The sequence below is a fragment of the Strix aluco genome, chromosome 3 (genome assembly GCF_031877795.1).
Source record: "Strix aluco isolate bStrAlu1 chromosome 3, bStrAlu1.hap1, whole genome shotgun sequence".
Classification (NCBI taxonomy): Eukaryota; Metazoa; Chordata; class Aves; order Strigiformes; family Strigidae; genus Strix; species Strix aluco.
The window spans coordinates 39,029,386-39,045,709 of record NC_133933.1 but is presented as its reverse complement, the minus strand read 5'-3'; the positions used below and the strand labels follow the sequence as shown (position 1 = coordinate 39,045,709).

At 59.8% G+C, this 16,324-nt stretch overlaps 1 protein-coding gene across 4 annotated transcripts; it reads left to right on the top strand.

Moving 5' to 3' along the window:
- The first annotated feature begins 228 nt into the window (after nt 1–228).
- On the top strand, nt 229–13,310 carry CAPN11 (calpain 11). 4 transcript variants are annotated; one of them, XM_074818172.1, is made up of 22 exons: nt 229–299; nt 3,263–3,545; nt 3,971–4,040; nt 5,476–5,594; nt 5,738–5,871; nt 6,047–6,215; nt 6,803–6,886; nt 6,973–7,058; nt 7,263–7,337; nt 7,741–7,901; nt 7,981–8,150; nt 8,365–8,376; nt 8,639–8,850; nt 8,974–9,013; nt 9,280–9,345; nt 9,690–9,747; nt 9,846–9,910; nt 10,768–10,836; nt 10,968–11,046; nt 11,510–11,626; nt 11,702–11,760; nt 12,010–13,310. In XM_074818172.1, exons 2-22 carry the CDS (start codon nt 3,300–3,302, stop codon nt 12,034–12,036), a joined length of 2,118 nt encoding a protein of 705 aa, XP_074674273.1. In that variant the 5' UTR covers nt 229–299; nt 3,263–3,299; the 3' UTR covers nt 12,037–13,310. The 4 variants fall into 4 exon arrangements, with proteins under 4 accessions (XP_074674273.1, XP_074674274.1, XP_074674276.1 ...); XM_074818173.1 differs by having other exon boundaries at nt 239–303; XM_074818175.1 differs by lacking the exon at nt 229–299 and adding an exon at nt 545–572.
- The last annotated feature ends 3,014 nt before the right edge of the window (nt 13,311–16,324 follow it).

Here is a 16,324-nt window from a genome sequence, read left to right as displayed (position 1 = left end):
CCCGGTTTCCGTGTGCACCAAGCCCTTTGCTTGGAGCAAAGGTAGAAGGAGCTCGCCCAGCCCGGCGCTAGCCCTCAATCCCCGGGAGCTGGGAAGGGGTGACCACAGCCAAGGCCCCACCAGCAGCGCCGGTGCAATCCTTCCCGGGAGCTGAGCGGCCGCTGCGCCTTTAATTCCCCCTCCCTCCCGGCTTTGCTCGCACATCCTGCCCGCGAAACCCCACCTTCCGCAGGGCTGGGCCGGGCCGAGCCGGGCCGGGCTGGGCTGAAGCGGGCAGGGCGGTGGCGGCGGCAGCTTCCGTAAGTACGTTCCCCCCGCTCCCCATCCCCATCCTCTCGCCCTTATCCGACCCCCAGCACGGGGTTAGCACCGGGGGGGGGGGGGAGGTGCCCGCTGCCCAGCGGCTGCTCCCCCGGACTGTGAGCTCCTCCCGGCTTGCGTATTGCCCCCACCCCCACCCCTCCATCCCCTTTTATCCGCGGGGAGTTTTGCAGTAGGTAACGCAGCCGCAGAGACCCGGCGTCTTCCCAATCAGGGCGGCGAGTAAATCGGGTACCGCAGCGACCCCCGGGGTACGATGCCGACCCCAAGCCAACGCCGCTTCTCATCGGGGGGATGCGGGAACATAAAGAGGAGCTTGTGGGAAGTGAGGCTCTTTGTCAGCCGGAGGGGCTGGGAAGGGCCTGGGAGCTGCTTTGCGCAGTGTGGGACCCTACGGGCGGCTGTGGCTGCTCGCCCCGAGCGGAGTATGCGGCACGATGCGGTGTCTGGGCTCGGCCTGGCTGGCTTTAGGAAGGCAGCTCCCCCTTCCTTCGATCTTCGGGAGCAGCTGGCAAACCAGAGGTCTGCAGACATTTTTGGCTGGACTTAGCTACGATGCTGTCCAGGGGGTTTTCAGTACGCACTGAGGTGCAGGAGGTATCAGGGACCCTGCGGGGACCTGCGTGTCTCTGCTCCCAGCTGGGAGGGATCAGAGGTGCCTCCAATACTGGAAAGCATCATATTGTGGTTGGATGTTGCCTGGTGTGGAAAACTGCCCCGGGGGCTTGGTTTGTCTCTGCACGGCCTTTCGTCCCCCGTGGAGGACCTGCAGCGTCCTTCAGCATCAGTCTGGGGGAGTTGTCAGCAACCAGCACCATTGCTTAAGGCAATGTAGTTCCTGTCCCATCCTGGGGTCTGAAATGTTTTTCCTCGCTCTGCGCTTGCGTGACCTCCGTCTGCCACTGAATACAACCTTCCCAAGTATTTTGAGCCACAGAGCTAAGAATAACTCACACGGTGCCCATGTCTGGGCTGCACAGAGCTCCCCGTGTCTGCGGCCATGTCCAGTGCCGGTAGGCAGGGTGGGAGAGGGTGCAGGGACCTGGGCAGGGGCTGCGGGCAGGGGGAGTTCCCCAGCCCTTGGCAGGCTGCGGTGTGAGGGCTGGGGAGGTGGGAACTGGAGGCTGTACGGGCGGCTGCATTTGGGATTTGGGATTCCTCCTCCCGCAGCCCCCCTGGTCTCTGGGCAGCGGCTCGGACTGGAGGAGCCATCCTGCCAGCTCTGCAGACGAGTGCGTCGCTGCTGGGAGAGGCTTGGCAGCAGAGCAGGAGTCAGAGGGAGGAGGTGATGGAAAAGGGCTGAGCTCCATAGATTTGGGGCCATTGTAGAGAAGAGAAGAGCTGGCGCTGCCTTGGAGAAGAATAGTGTGTTTAGAGCATCCCAGGGCAGGCGGAGTGATGGGGAGGAGTATATTTTCCTCCTGAAAAGCTTTTAGTTAGGGCAGCCCCTTGACTGCCAGGTTTATGCCCTATGCATGTGCCAAGAGCTTGCACCCTTTTTGCTCTTGCCTGCCCTCCCTTAGCTATCACAGCACTTTAGGAAGAGAGCTGCCTCTCTGGAGCCAGACTGCACCCTGCTCCCCTGGGATCCTAGCCCACTGCTCTGAGTGGGTTGCTGGCTCCTGGATTATTTACCCGGGAACTGCTCTGCTGCCTCACGCAGAGTATTCAGAGTATTCAGAGTATTCAACACCAGTCCCGCCGAGCAGGAGCTGAGACTGCTGGGGAATGGGTCAGGCTAAGCTGCAAAGGCCGGTGGTGGCACCTGCCCCACGGCCCTGGTGCAGTGACCCTGCTTGCGTGGGGGGTTGGACCAGTCGGCCCCCGGAGGCCCCTTCCAGCCTGGGCAGTGCAGTGGGCACAAGCGCCGGCTCTGGCCGTGGATGCCTGAGCAGGGCCGAGGCAGCTGGGCGCAGGGAGGGGCGTTGGGGCTTGCCCCACCGCAGCGGGTGCAGTGGGGCAGGGCTGCGGGGCCAGGCATGCCCGGCAGCTGTCTCCTGCCTGTTCGAAGCACCCAGTGGTGAGCTGCCGGTTAAACCTCCCGGGAGGAAGGCCTGTGGCAAAGCTGTCACCAGGGCGAGGCACTGGTGCAGAGGGGGGGACTCTGTGGGGTCTGCCCTGCCCCGGTCTCCTAGTGCCGGGGTGCCCCACTGCACCCCACATCCCTTCCCCGGTGCCTCCCTGCAGGCTGCTCCGCTGGCTGCTGGCGAGGCTTGAGTCACCCTGCCCGTGTGTGTGCCGGGAGGGGCCCTCCTGCCTCTTCCTTCCCTCATCCTCCACCGGCCCCATAGATAGAGCTTTCTCTGCGCCCTGCTGGGCCCCTCCCTTCCCGGCCCTATTGACTCAGTGCTCAGGCAGCCACCCCGGCTTTCGAGGGAGAAGGAGAGGTGCCAGGGGCTGGGAGAAGCTGCGGGGTGGCAGCTGACGCTCTCCCTGCTGCAACGGGCGAGGAGGAGCCGGGATGAGGGAAGGTCCCAGAAAGCTGTGCCGGGAAGATAGGCAGTCGGGGGCGGAAAGCGCCTGACACTCCTCCAGGCTCGGCCCTTCTGTGCAGCAGGGACGGGACAGGACCAGAGAGCCACGGTCTGGCTGCCAGCGGGCTGCCTCCTCCCAGCCAGCCCTCAAAGCCACTCTACTCCTTTGGTGTCCCCTAAAGACAGCAGGGCTGTGAGGGCTGGGCTGGAGGCCACAGCTCAGAACAGGGCTGCTGCCAGCGATGGGATGGGGGAGGACCTCCTGGCACGTGGGCCCACCCTGGGGATGCTCCGTGTGCGGGCTCTGCTCGCTGCCCCGTAGCAATGCTGACAGAGGAGGTCCCTGCTGTGGGGGCAATGGGGAATTGGGGATCCAGCCTCCAAGCCTGGCACTGTGGCTGACATCCCCAGGGATGTGCATGGGTACCAGACCCTGCCTCAGCCCGGCCATGCCCGTTTCATTGCAGGGAGCGGAGCTGAAGGTAGCGCTGCTGGTGCCTGGCTATGATGCCCTTTGGTGGCATGGCTGCCCGTCTGCAGAGGGACCGCCTGAAAGCTGAGGGGCTTGGCCAGCACAACAACGCCATCAAGTATCTCAACCAGGACTATGAGGCCCTCAAACAGGAGTGCATTGAGAGCGGTACCCTCTTTAGGGATCCCCAGTTCCCAGCTGGCCCCTCTGCCCTCGGATTCAAGGAGCTGGGGCCACACTCCAGCAAGACGCGGGGGGTGGAGTGGAAGCGTCCATCGGTAAGTAATGGGCTTGCTTCTCCTCGGGCTGGGCTGGCATCCCTGTCCTGCAATGTCTGCATTGACATGGTTTGCCAAGCTGCAGCCTGGCCCTGGCCTTTTCCTCTGGTGCTCAAAGTCCCTTAAACGCTACATCACCTCCTTTCCCAGAGGCCTAGAGCAATGCCCCATGAGTGTCTGCTCAGAAAAGCATCATGTCTAGCAGGCCCTGCTTCCTCTGGGCAGCAGACTGTGAGCTTGCCTTACCATGATGGCCTTGGGATTGCAGTCAAGCAGATTTCCCTGGCAGAGGGCAGGTGGGGTACATCTCTCAGGGACCATATACCCTTCCGCCCAAGTCAGAGCTGCAGCGAGTGCCAGCCCCCCTGAAGCCCAGGCCCTGCCGAGATTCAACGCCAGCATCTTACTCTCTCCTCCTCCTGCAGGAATTAGTGGATGACCCTCAGTTCATTGTTGGCGGTGCAACCCGGACGGACATCTGCCAGGGGGCTCTGGGTGAGTGCTGGAGCTCTGTTCTCAGACCTTGGTCTGGAGACCAGTGGCTGGGGAGGGTTGGTGTGGCTGGAGAAGAGGTGTTTTGTAAGATTGACGGTGGACCAGTTTCACAACACCTTTCCCCAGGCCCATGCAGCACATTTTCATGCCAGCCTCTGCACAACCATCTCTGTACCAAAGGCTCCTTTCCCATTCAGTGTGGTGGAAACTGGAAGGTGGGGGACACCCTGTGCCTCCTGGTGGCCCTAGGTTAAGGCTTCACAAAAATGGGTTGATGTGTGCACAGCTTGACCGTGCTAAGATCAGGAGAGATGTCAGGTGGATCCATGCCTGACACATGCCGTCAACAACACCAGGAGCTGCTCCACCGAGCTCACTGCTTTGGTAAATGGTGAGGGATGGCAGCTGAATGACAGTAACAAACTGAGGCGAGGGTGTGCTGGTCATGACAAAGTGCTTGCGAAGCAATGCGGTGTGGGAGAAGGGAATTGAGAGGAGAACTATGGAGTACAAGTGGTGATTTGTCATTTCTCCAGGCATGTCTCCCAAGGCAAAGGCACCGAGACAAGGAGAGCGGTGTTAATGGGCTGGGTGCGCTGGCAACTGAGGTTCTGTGGTCATCAGAACCAGATCTGGGTACAACCAGGAGTGTCATCCTGATCTGGATCAAGCTGGGCACTTGATTGGGAGTATTGTGTACCTTAGCACACATAGCATGCCGGTTTCAGGGCTGACCACATTTAATACATCCAGCAATTAGAACAAACTTGAGGTGGTAACTGGAGCACGTAACAGCCTGGAGCACTGCAGTGGTGTTCATTAAAAAGTCTGAAATGCTATTTTGTCAAACCACAGCCTGGTACAGGTTATCCAGGCTCAAGGCTAAGGTGTGACAGGCTTCAAAGGCAAAAGAGAAAGGGGAACCAAGGCAAAGAATTTAAAGCACAGTGCTGGCCTGGAGCAGCACTTGTGGTTAAGAGCACTTGGAAGGAAGAGTGCGGTGATGTTGCTCATAATTTGAGAAGCTGGGGAAGCAGCATTAAACCTCTCACTTGATAAATGTTTTTTTAAATGCAGAACTCCCTGTCTGAGATGTGAAGGGCAGTCATATGAATGAGTCCCCAAAGGGTCTAGATAAACAGCTGCAGGAGGGGGGTGTTGGTGCTGACTGTATGTGGACACAGGCTCCAAGGCAGGCAGGATCGTTCCCTGTTGCCTTGAGCTAATACTTCTCCCTGAGGCAGGCTGAACAAGCCCATCTCCCTGCGCTCCATTTGTCTGCTGGACCCTCTCTGGTTTCTCCACACACTTTCTGAGCTGGGGAGCCCCAAATGTTCTCAAGGAGACCACGCTGCAGGCCTCTACACATCCACCACCTACCCTCCCCAGCCAGGGACGTGGTGGGTGCTCACACCGGCTTCCTCTCCTTGCCCAGGCGACTGCTGGCTGCTGGCTGCCATTGGCTCCCTCACGCTCAACGAGGAGCTCCTCCACCGCGTGGTGCCCCATGGGCAGAGCTTCCAGGAGGACTATGCTGGCATCTTCCACTTCCAGGTGGGCTGGGAGCTCCTGGCCCTCCACAGCTGGAGGTCTGGAGGCAGGAGGGAAGGGCAGTGGGTTGAGGCCATCCCTCTGGGCTAGGGATGAGCAAGTCGTGTGATGCTCTGAGCTCACCCCGCTCTCTCCTGATGTCCCAGATCTGGCAGTTCGGTGAGTGGGTGGATGTGGTGGTGGACGACCAGCTGCCCACCAAGGACGGGGAGCTCCTGTTTGTCCACTCGGCGGAGTGCACCGAGTTCTGGAGTGCTCTGCTGGAGAAAGCCTATGCCAAGTGGGTACCCCCGCGGCAGACGCATGGGCGGGTGGGGGACAGGGCACCTCACTGTGCAGGGCAGAGGGGAGAAGGTGTCTTCTACCCCTGGCCCTGCTTATGCTGGGTGCCTGGGGAGCAGCAGTGTGCTACGTCCTTGTCACCTCACACACCCCTCTCGCCGGCTGGTGCTCAGGCTGAACGGCTGCTACGAGGCGCTCTCGGGGGGCAGCACCACCGAGGGCTTTGAGGACTTCACCGGCGGCGTGGCAGAGATGTATGACCTCAAGCGGCCACCGCGCAACATGGGTCACATCATCCGCAAGGCTCTGGAGAGGGGGTCCCTGCTGGGCTGCTCCATCGACGTAAGTGGTGTGCTGGGATGAGCCAGGGGCTCTGCCCCAGTGGTGACCAAAAGCGAGGCCTTGCAGCCCAAGATTGTGTCAGCAGACCCCTCCCTGGGACACTGGGTGGGAGGTTACTTCTTTCCCCTCTTAGCAGAGCACCCCTTCCAGAGCCAGCGTGGCAGTCCCCGGGTGCAGCGCCTGGGGCTGCAGCCCAGCTGCTGTGAATGGGCTCCTTTGGATGGAGCAGGAATGTCCATCCCAAGTGTGGACTGTTGAACCAGGGCCTGCCTATAGCTCTGGCCATGTCTTACATCAGCATCTGAGAATTATCTGGACCAGGGTTTTCCATCCGTTCCCTCCCATGAAATCCTTTTCTTGCTTTCTGAACTTTGGGTGGTTTCCTGATGGACCTTCAGGGTCTTCTGGCTGGGAAACTGTCTTTACATTGTCCTCAGTCAGCAGCCTTTGAGCAGAGAGTGCTGGTACCTGCTGCTTCTCTTGGCTGGAGCGGTGCAAAGCAAGGGGAAGTCTCCATGTGGTAGAGGGTAGGGGTAGGGATACATGGATTTAATCATATTCACTTGAGCTTTGCACATTCTTCTTAGATCACAAGTGCCTTTGATATGGAAGCGGTGACCTTCAAGAAGCTGGTGAAGGGCCACGCCTATTCTGTCACAGCCTTCAGAGATGTAAGTTGACTATGTGAGACTTCAATAGCAATAAAACAGCCTGGCCAGTGGCATGGGCTCAACCTCCTGTGTCTGGTGGCTGGCAGGTGAACTACCGAGGTCAGCAGGAACAACTCATCCGCATCAGAAACCCCTGGGGTCAGGTGGAGTGGACCGGAGCCTGGAGCGATGGGTGAGTTGGACAGATGGAACTTTGTCCCGCTGCTGGCAGGCCAGCGGGCACTGCACACACAGCAATCAAGTGCACGGCACTGCCAAGGGGAAGTTCGCAGCACGCACTGCCCTTTGCATCAGCAAGGGGGGCAGTTGAGGGCCAGCTCTGAAGTGCTCTCAATTCACCTGGAGTAGTCCTCATGTCTCTCTCCTGCTATTCCAGCTCCTCCGAGTGGGACAACATTGACCCTGGCGACAGGGAAGAGCTGCAGCTGAAGATGGAGGATGGAGAGTTCTGGTGAGTGCCAGAGCAAAGTGCTGCTCTCTTTCAGCAGCCAGCCTGGGAAGGAGCACAGGAGCTGGGGAGAGATCCCGCAGTCCTACTTCACCTGAAACACATGACTTCCCTTTATGAGCTAGCTTTCCAGCCTGCTAGCATTTTTTCATCTGATCTAGTTAATAATTTTCCTCCCTTCAAGGAAATTCAGCCCAGCTAAATGCAAAATAAACATCTAGGAAGGCTAAACATCCCTTCTTCCCCAAACCCAACAGTGGGCTTTAAATGAGCTATAACTGTTCAGGGTGAAAGATCTTCCTGTCACTTAATTCTCCCAAAATGTTGGCTAGGTCCAGAGCTGCTTGTGCTCTCCTCCTTCCCACCAAGCAATGCCCTGGCCTCAGCCCCTGCCTGCCTCCCGCAGGATGTCTTTCCGGGACTTCATGAGGGAGTTCTCCAGGCTGGAGATCTGCAACCTGACCCCCGATGCCCTCACCAAGGATGAGCTCAGCAGGTGGCACACGCAGGTGTTCGAGGGCACGTGGCGCCGGGGGAGCACTGCTGGGGGCTGCAGGAATCACCCAGGTACCTCTCCCCTCTACGTCTCTGCTCTTGGCAGCGTGATGGAGCCGGGAGTCTCATCCACGCATCCTCTTCCTACCAGCCACATTCTGGATCAACCCCCAGTTTAAGATCAAGCTGCTGGAAGAGGATGACGACCCTGGGGACGATGAGGTGGCCTGCAGCTTTCTGGTGGCTCTGATGCAGAAGCACCGGCGGCGGGAGCGGCGGGTGGGGGGTGACATGCACACCATCGGCTTCGCTGTCTACGAGGTAACTCCTGCCCACCCCAATACTGCTTCCTTGGGATGGGCTCAGCCCTGCCAGTTCCACCTTGACCTGGTACCCCAGTCGTCAAGGAAACCTTTCCCACCTGATTTGGCCAGCTTGTGGGTTAATGTCCCCTGTCCTGTGCTCTCTGCACCTGTAAGGGATGGGGGCAAGTACTGGGATTCTGATTTTTTTCCCTTTTCTCTCCTCCCTGCAGGTTCCTGAGGAGGTATGTTCTGAGCTGCTGGAGCCCTACCCCCTCTTGGAGGGGAGTGCAAGAGTGGGCAGGAATGGGTATTTGCACCCGTGGGTGGGAGCTCCCACCACCCTGGCAGTGGCTAGGGTGCTGCTGGGTGCTGGGCACCTCCATGTGGGAGGGATGGATCCTGCTGGGGTTGGCAGGGCAGGGATGTCTGGCTTCGGTCCCGCGGCTCCCTGTGGGTCCCCTGCCATTGCGAGGCTGTGGTCCACAAGCACATCCATTCCCCCAGGCCCAGGGCAGCCAGAACGTGCACTTGAAGAAGGACTTCTTCCTGCGAAACCAGTCCCGGGCACGGTCTGAGACCTTCATCAACCTGCGGGAGGTGAGCAACCAGATCCGGCTGCCCCCCGGCGAGTATATCGTTGTGCCCTCCACCTTCGAGCCACACAAGGAGGCCGACTTCGTCCTGCGGGTCTTCACCGAGAAGCAGTCAGACACGGCGTGAGTCCCTGCCTGGCCCAGGGATACCCTGTGTCTGTGAGCAGTGGGACATTTCCCCGCTGCAGGCAGCCGGCTGGCTGGGGAGCGCACTCATCACTTTGTTTTCCTTCTTTCTGCCCCCAGAGAGCTGGACGAGGAGATCTCGGCAGATCTGGCAGATGAGGTAGGAGCTGCTGCTTTGGTTCGGTTGGTGCTGGGGCCTTGGGGCTTGGGAGGGGGAGCTACAGGCAGGAGGTGGCTGCCTGGGTTTGGGATGTCACTGTGGCTGGAGGGAGCTGGCAGAGTCGAGGTGATGGGGATGTGGGAAGTAACAAAGATGAGAAGAACAAAGAATAGCTTCCCTTCCAGTTTGGGTTTGCTGAGTCTGGGAGGCAGGGCAGAGCCTGAGTTTGACCACTAACCTCTTCTTTCTGACCTGTGTCACCCCAGGAGGAAATAACCGAGGATGACATAGAGGATGGCTTCAAGAACATGTTCCAACAGCTGGCAGGGGAGGTGGGTATGGCTGCGCTGATCTCTGGAGGGCCCTGGCCTGGGGAGGGGACAGGACCCCTGGCCATGAGAGCTCCAGCCCACCCCACACTCACTCAGGCCCATCCTGCAGACAAGTCCATCTCTGCTGCAGCTCAGCCCAGCTGCTCCCAGGGGTGGTGTGACGGGAGCATATTTTGGGAAGGGGCATCCAGCTGTGGCCCAAACTCTTCTGGGCATGCAGGAAATGCAATGACGCCCTGATCTCTTGTGACTAAGGCAGAGATATTTAGGCAGGAGCAGGGGGAATGGCCACAAGTGGGGTGAAGAGCAGGCAAGGGATGCTGCTAACTCTGCTTCTGCTGCAGGACATGGAAATCAGTGTCTTCGAGCTCCGGACTATTCTGAACAGAGTCATTGCTAGACGTAAGCGCTGCTCTTCCCACCCCTTGCTCCCCGCAGCCCAGGCCTGCTCAGCAGGTTGGCTTTTGATGCATGTGCTCAACCCCCTCCTTCCTCCTCAGACAAAGATCTGAAGACAGATGGGTTCAGCCTGGACTCCTGCCGCAACATGGTCAACCTGATGGACGTATCCTCTTGGTGCTGCAGGCGGGGTCCAGCTTCCCTAGTGCTCAGCCTGCTGGTAGCAAAACTCCACAGGAGCTGGGGCTCAGCTCTACAGCCGTGCCGAGACTGTTCAACCAGGGAAAGGAAGGATGGAAGGGAGGGGGTCCTTGTGGCTTCAGGGCCACTTGCCCTACACCCCTGGGCTTTAGCAGCAGGTTTTTTGGAAAGGGCCGTCAGTTCACCTGCTTGCTTTGAGGCCTGGGTCTGCTGCCAGAAGCCCAGCCCAGCCTCACTCACACCTTCAACCCCTCCGGGAGGAAGCTCCCTGTGCTTCCCTTCCCCACAGGCTGCCCAGCCTGACATGCCGTGATGCCACCCAGCCTTCGAGGCACTCCTCGAAGGGAACAAGGGCTGCTGGGCTTCTTTCCCCCCAAACCATCCTGTCCAGTGGTTGAGGATGAGAGGTGTAAAGCAACAGGAGCTATGGCCTGTGTTCCTGCTTGCACAAGGACATGCGGCTGAGGGGTCAGGTGAGGGTAGAGGAGCACCTCCGAGCCCTTCACCAGACTGGCCCTGCAGCATCCCCTTTTGCTGCAGGCCAGCCCAGTTTTGCTCCAAGGACAACAGAGCAATGTGCTTCCTACAGCAGCAGCACAGCTGTTGCTGCGGAGTGGCATGGCAGCTAGTTTAAGTGTTGCACTTTCCCTGCAGGTGCTGATCTTGCTGATGCTGTAGGACAGAGAGGAAAAGTTGGGGGTGGAAATTAGGCAGGGCAAGTGTGGCCAGGCTATTGTCTCCTCAGGTGGCTGGGATCTGATGGCTTTACTTTTACGCCACCCACTTTGCTGGCTGCTTTCTCCTTGACCCTCTGCTTTCCAGAAAGATGGCAGTGCCCGCCTTGGGCTGGTGGAGTTCCAGATCCTGTGGAACAAGATCCGGAGCTGGCTGGTGAGGAGGAGCAGGGAACATGGCTCACAGTACAGGGATAGCACCCCTCCTGGGGCAGCAGGGTGAGGGGACAGCCAGGCTGGAGGCCACAGGAGAGCCTGACCTTCCCGTCTTCTGTGATGTTTTTGCAGATGATCTTCCGCCAGCATGACCTGGATAAGTCGGGCACCATGAGCTCCTATGAGATGCGCATGGCTCTGGAGTCAGCCGGTAGGTCTGGAGAAGGATGGGGCTGGGCTGGGAGCTGGGGAAGGGGCTCCTGCTGTCAGAGCCCTGTCCCAGGTAGCTCGAGAAGAGTGAAACCAGCCTATGTTGTGTGCTTTGAGCCAACCTGTTGCGGTAGTGAGTTGTACCCCGTGTCTGCACCAGGCTCTTTTCATCCCAGCTGGGCCAAGTGCTGCAGCCTCAGAGTTAGGGACACACACAGGGTGGTCCCAACCTCTGTCCTCCTCTGACCTGCAGGGTCCCATCCTGGCGAAGCAGAGGCCTGGGGTGGATCAGTGAGCTAACTAGTCATATGGCTTCAGGGAGAGCATCCCCTCTTCCTGCTGAGGCTGGACACAGTGCCCTACCTTGGGTGGGTTGGTGGCCCCTTCGGGTGGGGGCATGGACTTTCATTGTTACACCCTCCTCTCTTGCCTGCCTGGGGTACTGACTGCTCTCTGCATTGCAGGTTTCAAGCTGAACAACAAGCTGCATCAGGTGGTGGTGGCCCGCTATGCAGACGCTGACATGGGTGTGGACTTCGACAACTTTGTCTGCTGCCTCGTGAAGCTGGAGGCCATGTTCAGTGAGTGGTGGCCCTGGGGCAGGGAGGGCAGGCACAGAAGGATGTGTTGCTCACCTTGCTCTTGTGCCCCTGCAGGGTTCTTCCACAGCATGGACCCCGATGGCACTGGCACCGCTGTCATGAACCTCACTGAGGTGAGAGCTCAGCTCCATGGGAGGTGGGGTGGGAGACAAGGGGACAAGGCATTAGGGTGAACGGGGCCCTTAGGGTGGGTGGTAGAAAGCCCTCCAGGCCCTTTGGTAGGGAAAGAACCCATAAGATCAAGATGAGAAAACATGAGTGCTGCAAGTTCTGTGTTTCTTGGAGGGCTGTCAAAGTTGACATGTGAGGGCATGTCAAAAGTGCACCAGCCCCTTCTCATTCCTTCTCCCTCTCCTTCCCAGTGGCTGCTGCTGACGATGTGCGGCTAGGAGCCACGACAAATCCACTGTGGCTGGGACACCCCGACGGGCCAGACCCCCTCCAAGTGCCTCCCCTTGGATCTGTGGACACAGGATACTCTTTCCCCCTTGCTCCATCCCATGCTGAGCCACCAGCCCTGCCTCCCAGCAAGCCTCACGCCACCCTCTCTGGTGGACCGGGGTCAAGGCAGGCAGGGGATGCCCTTCTTCTCTTCTAGGCTGCGCTTCTTTCTGCTCCCTACCTCCTCTCTCCCCACCCTAGAACAGGAGGAGGGCAAGCAGTTTGGGGTACCCATGCGTCCCTGCACTGAGCTTGGCGGGAGTGAAGGAGCAGGCTGGGGGCTGGCTGCAGAGCAGGGAGAGGCAGGAGCTGCAGGGGAAAGAGGGGGGACTCCAGTGCTATCCCATCCCCACTGGCATGCATTGACTGGCTCTGCACATGCCTGAGAGCATCCACAGGTACTGCCTTGCTCAGGCAGAGGCAGCAGGTTCCCAGGGAGCCAGAGTGGCCTTCTGGGAGGAGGAAGGGCCATACTCTTCTTGAAGCCCTTGCACTGCACTCATCACCAAGCATGACCAAAGCGTGGAGCCCACTGGCTCTTTCTGTGTGGCCTTCAACAAATCCCTCCCACCTCCATGCCCCTGCCTTTGCCCCACCGCTGGGTCAAGCTCTGCAACTCAAGCACTGAATGTCTGGGGGCTCCCCTGCCACATGAACACGTGCCACACTGTAGTGCAGCGGAAGCTTCTCTCTTCTGCGTGAGCACAGCAATGCCACCACTGCAGCTTGACCTCCCTCCCATCTCTGGGAGCTCCTGGGGCATCCACTGCCCCTGCTTATGGCCCACAGGAGGGCTGGGGGGTTGCCAGCACCTGAGAGGTGCTGCCTTCCCCAGACAGGAGGGGGTGGTGGTTTGGGGGGCTGTTCTGCATACAGATTTTTTTCCCCTCCCTTTCCCTCACCCTCTCACGCTATTACACTCTTCTTCCTGTGGGCTCCTTTGCCCAGTGCAGATGGGCTTCAGTGCCAACATATTTGCACTTCTCTGCGCTCCTCCACTCCCCTCGACGCCTTCTGGGGTAACAGGGTGGCTCCAGCTTGGCAGTGGGCAACAGCCCATCCTTTGCGCTGCAGATGCAGACAGGCAGGCAGTTAGCTTCCCCCAGACCCCTGTTGTCGCTGGAGGATGCGCCTGCAGCAAGAACCACTGCTGCCCACCCGGCAGCTCCGCTTCCTCACCCCGCTCACTGCGCACTCCGGGAATAAACTGAGATCTGTTGGACGTGTGGCCCGGGCAGTGACTTGGGCGTCGCATCCTCCCTCCACTTGCCATGGCCTGGGCTGGGGGGATGAGATGCGGAGCCAAGCCCAAGGTATGCTGCTTGCCCAGCCTGGGGTAGAGGAGCACCACCAGGTACAGGTCTTGCCGTGGGGATGGAGGGCTCCATATCCCCTAGGATTTTATAAAACTCGCCTCTTCTTGCAGGGAGGTCCTAATGCTGACACAAAGGGGCAGCACCGTGTGAGATGTGTAAGGAAGCACTGCTCTTCAAAACGAGAGCAAGCAGCATGCTGTTAGCAGGGCTGTTCAGTTATCCCAGGGATTTTTCAAGTGAAAGAAAAGCCAGTGCTTGGTCCCTGGCGTTGGTGGGAGGAGTGTGTTAGTGCTGGGCTGGGATGGAGACCGGGGCATCTTTACCCCAGCCTCTGCCCCAGGAAAGTGGGTGCAGCCCCGGTGTCCCAAAGGCCTGTTCAGGGCACCGCTAAGTGCCTCTGCCATGCAAGCGGCTGGAGCAGTTTAAACTTGGCATCCCCCTGCCTCACCAGCGACTGAAGGCAGCCAGCAAGGCTGGCTTTGGCCCTGTGGACTTTGCAGGAGGGTGGATTAACATTGGTCATGGTTTGCTGTCCTGGCTGGCTACTTGCCACAAGGTCTCCTCTGCTAGTAGCAGAGCTGGGGTCTGCTCTTAAAGAAAGGTGTCTTGGGGAGGTTGGGGAGGGGAAAGAGGGTCTGCTTGGATACGATGGAGTTAACCGTGGAGCGGGTGGGAGTGGAGGGCAGCCTGGAGCTCTGGACCCTGGAAGGGACCACATGAGGTATGTGACCCTGGGTAGGAGCTGTGGGTGGTCGGTTTTTTCTCCTGCTTCCTTTGAGGCTATGCAGGCTTCAGCTGGAGGCAAAAACTTTCCAGAAAAATGACAGTGGAGGACTGGGTAGTGGGACTTTTCACTTCGTGGCTCAGAGCAGGACTCACTGTCAGCGTGTGCATCCTGCCCCTTGCTGACAGCCCAGCAAGGTACCACAGCCCAGATGGTCCCAGGGGTGCTCAGCATTTGGAAGAGGAGTGCCCTTGTGCACCTTAACCCTCCTGGCATCTTAATATCCCTCATGTGGGTGCCCTCTGTGCCAGCCCAGCTCTCTGGGAACAGTCTCCCCACAGCACCCAGCTCTGGGGCAAGCCAACCTGGATGAGAGCATGGAGGGTTGCTGAAGTGCGACTGCAGGAGGAAGCAATCCCCCATCTGCCTCCCCAGACTGCCCTCCAGAGGCTCCCCAGGGCTGGATGGAGGTGGGCTACTTGCGCTTGGCTCTTGGCTATCTGGGAACTGAGCTGCCCCCCGTGGGGTGGGGGTACCTTGCAGCTTGCCAGCCTGGGCTCCCTGCTCCTCCGTGCCACCCCAAAGCCCCTGGGAAACAAGGGCTCAGGTGAGGGCAGGACACAGGGGCAAGCAAGCAAAGCTGTCATCACTGTCCCAGCTGCAGGGCCTCGTCACGCACACACAGGCCCAATTGTAGGGCAGGGTGACACCCTGGCTTTGGGATGACAGGTGCCCCCGGGCGTAGCCTTACCAGAAGCCCCTTCCCTCCCTCTGGGCGCCAGCTGGCAGATCCCTTCCCTCGCCGGCCCCAGCAGCTGGCAGGCCGGTGTCGGCAGGGGGTCGGCAGGCCGTGGGGGGGGGGGGGGGGGTGTCCCAGCTGCCAGCTAACACCACAAAGAGTAGCCTGGCTCATCCCCCTCATTGCAAATGGGACAAGGAGGAGGCCCAGCAGAGTCCTTAAATGCTGCTGTAAGGTGAGGAGCAAGAGGAGCGGCGGGTCAGATGTGGCCAAAACTGCTATTAGCTTTGAGTTTGTCTCACGATGGGCACTAGCCAGTGAGAGCCGGCCCGCTCCTGCCTTTCCCACACCTACCCCACAGGTCTGCCTTGGGTGGGAGTGCACAAGGTGGGTAGGCAGCACCCACGGGTGCACAGCACCACCACTCCTGCTCCCCAGCATCATGGCATCTCCTCCCACACCCTGTGCCCTGTGCCCCGTCTCCCTGCAGCCCAGCACTGCCTGCCCATCCTGGGGTCCCCCTCTCCCACCAGCTGCTCGTGTCCATCCTCCAGGCATGGTGGGGGGGCAGGACCGCAGCCCGTCCCCACCTGGCCCCACCAGCTGCCCCGGCAGCCGGGCTCTGGCCCCATCTCCCCCTCGGCTGTGCTTTGCTCTGCCCCAGGCCTGCAGCTGCAGGAATGTCAGTCCCATGGGCACAAGGGGCCTTTGTCTGAGCAGAGCCGACAGACGGGGAGCCATGGCCCAGACCAGCATCCTGAGCCAGCGCTGGAGAGAGCCACAGCTGAGGGCATGTGCGTGGACAGCAGCTGCCACCGGCATGGCCTCGCAGCTCCCGGCCAGGCTCAGTGGTGTCCCTGCTGCTGCAAGGGCTGTCAGGGAGGAAAACCCCCTCCCCATCCTCCTCGCCCCTCCAGCACCAGCAGCCAGGTGCTGGGAGCATCCTGCAGCCACCGCCAGCCCGGGGAGCAGCGCGAACACCAGCGCAGAGCTGGCACCTCCTTGGCGAGCCTCGGCACCCGTGCCAGGGGATGCCATGGCTTCAGCCACCCTGCGAGGGGAGCGGGAGGGTTGGGGGCACACGGTGGGGGCCAAGAGCACTGGGCAGCAGCTGCTGGATTCGGCCTTTTTCAACAGCTGCCATCTCAGCGCCAGCAACAGGGAATGTGCTTGGGCTGGGGCTTTCCAGGGCCTGGCCATGGTGTGTTAAACAAACTATTTATAGCACTTGCGTCCCTCCCCAGCAGGAATGGCTTGTGTTCCTCCCGCGTGGGGCCGGGTGCTTGGGTGCCACCGGTGTTCCCACCATCAACACCCTCTTGGGTCCCTGCCAGATGCCTCAAAGGACAGACTCTCGGCTGCCTCTCATCCTCCGCCCCCGCTATTTCCTTTAGCTCCCAGCGCTATGCCCAGAGCAAGATTTGCAGCAAATCTCGCATACCTTGTGGAAGAGATGC